General features: G+C 34.3%; 1 protein-coding gene across 1 annotated transcript; it reads right to left on the bottom strand.

Annotated features, from left to right (window-relative positions):
- Positions 1-1,460: 1,460 nt before the first annotated feature.
- On the bottom strand, positions 1,461-7,736 carry TDRD15 (tudor domain containing 15). The gene has a single exon (XM_068985960.1). It carries the CDS (start codon positions 7,734-7,736, stop codon positions 1,461-1,463), a length of 6,276 nt encoding a protein of 2,091 aa, XP_068842061.1.
- Positions 7,737-8,422: the final 686 nt, after the last annotated feature.

Raw genomic sequence — 8,422 nt, 5'->3', positions numbered from 1 at the left:
AAGTATTCATGATTGAGGCACACTCCTCGATTAACAACCCTCTGGTCTCATTCCGCCCTTACTCATACTCGAGAAGTCGAGGCAATCTGTTTCATTTACAGTGAGAAAGATCTATGTTTTATTCGTCTCTTCATCCTCCCTCTCTTTTCCCTTTATAGATATGGCTAACTCAAGCTGTAAATTTTACATGGGTAAGCCCCCATGGAGAAACTCTCCTCTGTGCCTATGTGGGTTAAGCCTACTTTTATAGACTCAGTATTGGGAAACCTATATACCCATGTATGTAAGCCACATTCATCAACTATTGTTTTGTTTTTAATAAATGTAGTATGTTGCTCAATTGTCTTCCTGCTTGTCTCTGTAAGGTGGTTTTGAATTCAGGGAAGGAAGTAGGATACTAGTTATTAGTCTACATTTTAATGGAGCTTAAAAGAGTGATGGAAAGCTTTAAATAAGCTAATATGTATAATTCCAACTAGTACCTGGGAACATAATAAGCATTCTACCATTACTGCTACTATGATAAAAGAGTGATTCAAAAATCAGAAAAAAAAGGGCCCTTATTAAAGCATTTATCAATTCACTATAAAACATCTAATATGAATTCAAATGAAATACTTTCTAAAATATATCAATTAAAAATAAGATACCTCCATTCACTGAAACAATGTAACCTGTATATGTTGGAATAATATACAAGTTGGAGCATTCATTAAGCACAGAATATTCTTTATAACCTATAAGTCCTCACTAATTCATATATAAAATGAAATATAACACACATAAACAAAAAAAGATAATACACAAGTTGGAGCATTCACTAAGCATAGAATATTCTTTATAACCTATAAATCCTCACTAATTCATATATAAAGTGAAATATAACACACATAAACAAAAAAAGATAATACTCCACACAGAATATTAAAATTTTAACTCTAGCACATAGGCTATTAAAAATTTAATGTTCATAAAGAGCTTGATATCTGAAAGTTTTCAGATGACTATGCTAGAGTCAATTCTACAAGTTTAATTACATTGTCAATATGCTAAAAATCACACTCAAAAAAACCTCAAGATATATGTAATCTGATAAGAACCAAAGTATAATAGAAAACTGATTCTTCAAAATGCACCCAGGAAGCTCTCTAATAGTAGCAAGATCAATGTGAGATCTGTGGACCTTCAGGAGTTTTGGGAAACCCCTGAAGTTTGCAAAATGTCATGCACACGTTCATGCATATGTGGTTCAAATCCTCTACTTTCATTACATTCACAAAGCATTCATAAAAGGTAAAAATAGCAAAGCATCATTTCATAATTCAAGTGATCTCTTCTAGTTATCCAGTTATTCAAATTTTTAGTAAAATCTTGCAGGGCATTTTCAACTTGAATAATTTTAGTAAATAACAAACCTTTAAATAATCAAAAATAGAATCTGCAAAATCTACAAAATAGAATTATTTCTTTAAAAATGTCCACTTACCTTTCAAATGTTTTGATACCATTACTTCATTAACATGTAGTGCTTTTCCTGTTGTTCTTAAGTCCACTGTATCATTTTCCTGCAATCCTTCACTTAGCTTTGCAAAAATGTTTTCAATGCAATTGGTGCTATTCTTCAAACCATTAGGTGATTCCCAAAATGAAGCTGTTGCACATGTATCAGATGTAATGGTACTTCGGGGATTATGTTTTCCAGTATCAACCTTCTTCCTCCTCAGTACTGAGTTTCCAGACTGTAATCTTCTACTAATATGGCTTTTCCTTAAGAGGTGTTTATAGACGTCTTTCCTCTTTATAGTTTTCAGATTTTTTAGCACTTGCTTCTCAGTGCATGTACAATTTATATTTTCCATTTTGTGATTATTTTGATCTAACAATTGGCAAATAGGCTTACTCTCTGACTTATACTGGACTTCGACAGATCCAGTAGTAACTGCGTCGAGATGAGCTGAATCTTTAGAATAAATCCCAAGACCAGAGGCAACTAACATGTCTGCCAAATTGTTTTTCTCATGAATGATGTCTACCTTCAGTTTTGTTTCAAAACTGTATTCCCTAAACTGAAAAACTAAGCCTGGTTTACTCAGGAAATCTTGAAAAAATCTTTTGGCTTCTTCATTCCAATGTCTCCCTTCAGCAGGTAAGACACCATGTAAGATGCAAGGATAACTTAGCCTCGGCAAATTCAGAAGTTCTTCAGGAACAACTTTAAGATTTTTTATATCTGAATAATGTATGTAAACAGAAAATCCATAGTCAATCAATATAAGAAGTAAATTCTGATCAGAGACTTCGGAAATTTCTACTCTATTCCACTGATCTTCCGATTCATATTTGAACAAACAACTAGAACCGGGAATTATATGCTCTTGAGGCACTGTTTGTAAGTCTTCTGGTAGATCAGAAAGCAACATAAAGAGAGATTTCATTGTGTCAAAGGAATCTTCCAACTGAACACAGAAGTCTGATGGATCAGAAACAGCAGTGGCTATACCAAAATATTGCCTACCATTTTGAAGCTGTGTCCAAGGAAATGATCTTATGGTACATGGTGATACAGGAGTCTTAGATTCAACACTACAAATAATTCCTGAAGATCTAAATTTGTTTTCTTCAACATGAACTGTATTTAAATTTAAATATTCCAAAAATAACAGACCATCTATCAAAATGTCTACTTTCCAAGCAGAGTCTAAATATTTCAGGAAAAGGATGCTTATTTCCAAATGAGCAAACAAACCCACAATGGATTCAAATGGCATCTTCCTAAAATTTTCAAACCAAATCCATTTACAAGGCACAGCTTGTCTTGGAATATTTCTGATTTCATTACTAAGCACCTTAGTATTACATAAAGGCACTATTTCATACCTACCACAATCTACTAAAAAAACAAGCACTTTCTCATCAACATACTTATCTACTTTTGATCGATACCACTCAAAAGTGTTCTTAGATTTTGCCAAGCATTCCAAGCCTTGCTCAATATTTTCCACTGATAAAGAAGCAGTGTTTCTTACTTCTTTAGTAATTAATACTGTTAAATCTGATAAAGTCTTTTTATTTTTAGATAACTTCACATAAAACGTTCCACTTTTTGAAACATGAAGTATTTCAGCCTTTTCAAGTTGTCCAGGTTTTAACTCTTCAAAAGGAATACTAACCAGTTGTTGGTAGGATGGCTGAAGGATCACAGAACCTTCATATCCATTTGATCCTCCTTTCTTCATTTCATTATCAACAGGGCCCACCTTTTGAGAGACAACCTGAGGCATTTGTAATACTATTCTCGGTAGTTTCGAGCATGCTGTCCATTTCACTAGTTCATTAATGACACATTTTTCATCACAAATTACATTTACTTCCCATTTCTGTTCATGCCTTTTCAAAAACTCACAGGAAACTGTTTTGTTACTTACTCTTGAAGCAAAATAATCCACAGTTTTTCTGTCCCATATTTCATTAGGTTCATTCCACTTGACTCCACTAAGGAAAGAATGAACTCCTAGCTGAGGAATGGTTAAGAATTCCTTCTTAATTTCATAAATTTTAGATGTGCTTACTACTGCAGTGTTACCATAGTCAATAAATTCCACTTCATAAGAATTTCTTGACAAAATTTTTTTAATAACTGCTCTGTAAATGGCATTGTCTCCAGAGTATTCTGCAACTACAAGATCTCCTACCATCGGTTTAACTGATTTTCTCTCTCTCACTATACTGGCTCTTCTTACATTTAGAGCAGCCGCTAGTCTGATGATTAAATTTTCATTCTCAGCAAGCTGAATATGGAAACTCGCTGGATTACTTATATTAGAAACATATCCTTTAACGTATGCATTTAAGTAAATCTTGGGTTGAGGAAGGTCTTTGATTTGTGGTCTGGCATGACTATGTATGTTTTTTGAGGCTGCTTGATTTAATTCTCTGATAAAGGACTGTGATACAACCTTTACTGAGTTTTGGCCCACATCACGTTCATCAAGAATATGTGCAAGTTCAGGGACAATTTCTACACCTTTATTTTTAAGTTCATCTTGCAAAGACGTCTTCACCTTGTTTTTTGACACAGGTTCCACTTTACAGCAAACTGATGGTTTCAAAAGCCTGGCATATATACTTCTGGGATTCATTAGCTGATCTGTTTTGCTTTCAGAATATGTTATTAGACTAGTTTTACTTATGTTATGGTGATAGTTGTTTTCTATTTTGCCTTTCAAGGAAACAGCCTCTTTTTTATTCTCATTTGTTTTATGATCCTTTTTCACACACTGTGCTTGGTCACAATGTTTTTTTTGATAAGCATGAAGCAACATTTTAATTTTCTGATTTATATGTTGATATCCATCATATAAGTCCACACCAAACTGGCCATCTGGCTCCCTGGATAGTATTTTTGCCCTTAATGGTTTTCCAAAATATTTATCTGCAAACCAGTTATTGATTTCTGCTGGAATATCTACATTGCTAAGATCTGACAAAAAACACTGAATAGCTTGCATAGGTGTAAACAGCAACTCTGGAAATTCATCTGAAACAGCCCTCAACATACTTTCTTCTACTAACTGCTTATTTCCAAAGTCCACAAAATACACCAGGAAGTCAGATAATGAATCTGTCGGCATTGATAAAGCTCTATAAGAGAGACCATCCTCTACATACTTAGATATACATAATCTCATTTTACTAAAATTATATTTGGGGCAATCACTGAGGTAACTAATTTCTCTGATTTTTGTTTCTATCATCTCTAGGTCTTTATTATTTCTACTAAGTTGGCAATAAAACTTTTGAGGACTATATATGTGAGATATATATATTTCTTCCTCACTTCCAATTTTTATATTGAAGGAAGAATAACAGTAACTGTAAAGATGAACTGAAGATGGAAATGGCTTTGATACTGTGCAATACTGTGCAGAGCCATGATGAATAAGAAATTCTTTTGCACTAGTAAACGGAGACTGTAAATCCACTAAATTACTTAAACAGTTTGGATATATAAGAACTATGGCAAAGATGACACAAGTCAATAACCCTCTAGATGAAGAAATAAAATTCTCAAAGTCTCTGCATGCTTCTCTCGACCAACTGAATACTTTACAACTAATGGGTTCAACTAAATGGTTAAGACTACATCTGAAGGCCTGGGCTTCTAAAGAAAGAAAATGTGGCTTAATAGCACAAAGATCTCTAATTAAAACTCTTTCCTGGTAGCCATAATCAACCAGTACTACATCAAATTCTTTTTTTGATATTTGAGTCAAAATAGCAGCTCTATACCACTTCCCATCTTTAGAGGATTTAGCAACACAAGCCATCTGCCCAACCTGATAAGGATCAGAATGAACACTATAATAATCCTGAAGTTGTTCCATTAGTAATTTTAAATCTTCTAACTTACATTGCAGCTGGCATAAGAAGTCACCTGGGCCACAAGAATAAGAACACTTAACTTCAAGGACTGTTCCTGGTTTAAACACATATTCTTTATAACGCCATGGTGACTCAGGTCCCACAGACAAGGTGAAAGGGTTTTTTAAGTCAGAGAAATTAACAGGTGGGGACTTTAACAAAGACAAATTACTTTCTTTTAGCTTATTTGAGTGGCACCTTTTAGATTGAGGTCCTTCAAGGGCAGATATGACTTTCTTAATGTTAACTTTGTTTTTAGATTTTAAATTTAACACTGAATATTCACTTACAAATTTTGGACAACATTCTGGTTGTACTTCCCAATATTCTGCATATCCAGCTTGTAACATAAGAGAGACAACATCACTATTTTCTGAGGCTTCAATACTCTGAATATTTACAGTATATTTGTCATCTTTTTTTGCTATAACCTGAAGCAAAACTGCTTTGTTCAGGACAATTTTTTTAAAATAATCAGCAGCAGCCTTCACCCATAAATCTTCAACAGGAAATATATGTGCAAGTGAACAGCACATGGCTAAAGCAGGCAACTCACAGAACTCTGGAAGCAAAATTTTTACATCAAAAAATGGTATGGAATCAGTATTTCCATAATCTAAAAAATAAACATTAATTTTATAACCATTAATTTCAGTGATGACAGCTCTATAAAAATGTCTATCCTTGCTGTACCTAGCACAACAAAATAATCCAGGTTCTGGATTTCTTAGAATCAGTTCATCATTTTCACACAAATCATAATATTTGTTTATATTTTTCATTATATCTTGAAATTCATTCTGATGTTCATTAGTATGTACCCAGAAATTTGATGGGTTTAATACATACACTACAAAAGCTATGTAGGCAGCCTCTATCTTCATTTCTACAGTTTTAACAGGAAAATCTATTTTAAAAGTATCTTTTTTACTTAGAGAGTCTATCGACTGCTCAGTGTTTGCAATAAAACTCTCAACTGCAAAGCTGTTTACCTCAGAAGCACTAGTCGCCCTCAGCCTATTATAAATTTTTGAATCAGACACTGGACAAAGTACTTGTGTGCCTACAGTCTTCAGTAGACACTTAGAACTAATTGCAGACTCTTGACTTTCTAAGGTTACATAATACAAATGCTCATCCTTATTGAACTGATCAAGGTGTGCATATACTATCTGTCCTAACAAGGCTTGTTTAAATATACTCAGTTGAAATTTTCTTGTACCTCTGTCTGGACTGTGTAAACATGTTAGAGAACATGGAAATGAAAATAATGGTACTAAGGTAAAATCTTGTTTAAGTTTCTTTACATGAACTGAAGGTATAGTCTCACTACTGCCATAATCCATAAACCAAATTCTCACTTGATTATTGGGCAAAAGCTGCTGAAGAATTCCTCTATGCCACTGTCCATTTCTCCTTCTGGCAACACAAAGTAGTCCAAAATTATCACAGGTGGGACTACTTCCTTGGCTGATAATATCATAATGCAATGTCATACATGTTGTAAAGTTTTCTAACTCTGGAATCCATTTAATTAATTGGCAATAAAATTTACTTGGGCTCAAGGCAGATGATACTTTTACACTTTCAGTACTGCCCACTGACAAAGATGGTTGCAAATTATCCAGAACATGCTGAATATCAAGTAAAGTATCGTTATTACTTAATGATGATTCAGGTCTTTTATGGTGTAATGAATCTGGCATTTGTTTGGGGAATTCTTTTACCATTTCCACAATAAGACGAAATGAATCTCCATCAATGAGTCTCCCTAACTGTAATTCAAGAACCTGGGATATTATGTTTGGCACTTCAAGAAGAATCATCTGAAGAGGCAAAACAGCTTGTACACAACCTTTCACTTGTAGTCCTACTAATGACCTGAAATAATTCAAAGCCTTGGGAGACCATTTTTCCCCAGCTGGTAGTATGTTGGCCAAAATGCCAAATGTTACCCGTGGTGGTAGCTCAAATAAGTTGTCACAGGCTGAAGCAACATGCGTACTGTCAACTCTCAGTTCCTCTCCGCGATCTATGAGGAGCACAGTATAGAGTTCATTTTTCTTTTCCACAACTCTTCCTCTCTGCCATTCTCCTGATACTCTTTCTTCTACCAAACAGAAGTCATCAATGTCTACACTATTGTTTCCTTTTTGAATATGCTGTATTTCCCTCTGCAATATGTGGTAGTCAAACTCACATTCAATGTTATTTCTGCCTTGAAATTTCACCAGAATGTCCTTGGGAAGACATTCTATATGTGATATTGTCAGATTCACATTTAAAAGGGTTGGTAACAAAGATGTAGGATCCATTTTCTAAAAAACAAATAATAAGAACCTATTAGCTTCTGGACAGACAGTTGTCAAAATTAAATGAAATTAGTCTTATATGTACGTAAACATAAACCAAATTAGTCTTAGATGTATGTAAACATATTAAATATAAAAGTAATTCCATGTCTGTATTTATCAAACTGAACATGTTGGTAAAAATTATACATATTGGACAAGATGATGAAATAAATAAAATGCATCTGACCACTCATTGCCTTTCACACTTTCAAAAAATTCTACTGAAATAACCAAGAGAACATTTAAAAATGGGGAGAGGAATATAATCACTGGAAAACAGAAAAAAAAGCAGTATTTTTCAAGAGACTAACAAATCTCTACTAGATATTGGACTGATGGTGTAATGGAAGAAAGCCAAATAAAGCCTACTGGAGAACTACACTCCTTCATGCAGACTTCTTCCAGTACCCATAATTCCAAGGGGTGAGTGCTAGAAGCAAGGGTGGATGGTTACCCAACAGGGGACACACTGTTTATACTTCCTACTTTGTGTCAATTAGCAGTATGTGGACCCTATCAGCATCATTATACAAGTCCAGGTTCCTCCTCTGAGGGCAACAAGTTGAGACAATAGGTTGGGACACCAGTAAGGAAAGCCAGGCATGGAAAGATCCTGAGACAGGTTAAGTACATCCAGGCTTGTCACT

Source organism: Capricornis sumatraensis, chromosome 1 (genome assembly GCF_032405125.1).
Source record: "Capricornis sumatraensis isolate serow.1 chromosome 1, serow.2, whole genome shotgun sequence".
NCBI classification, from domain to species: Eukaryota; Metazoa; Chordata; class Mammalia; order Artiodactyla; family Bovidae; genus Capricornis; species Capricornis sumatraensis.
This window is presented reverse-complemented; position numbering and strand designations above follow the sequence as displayed.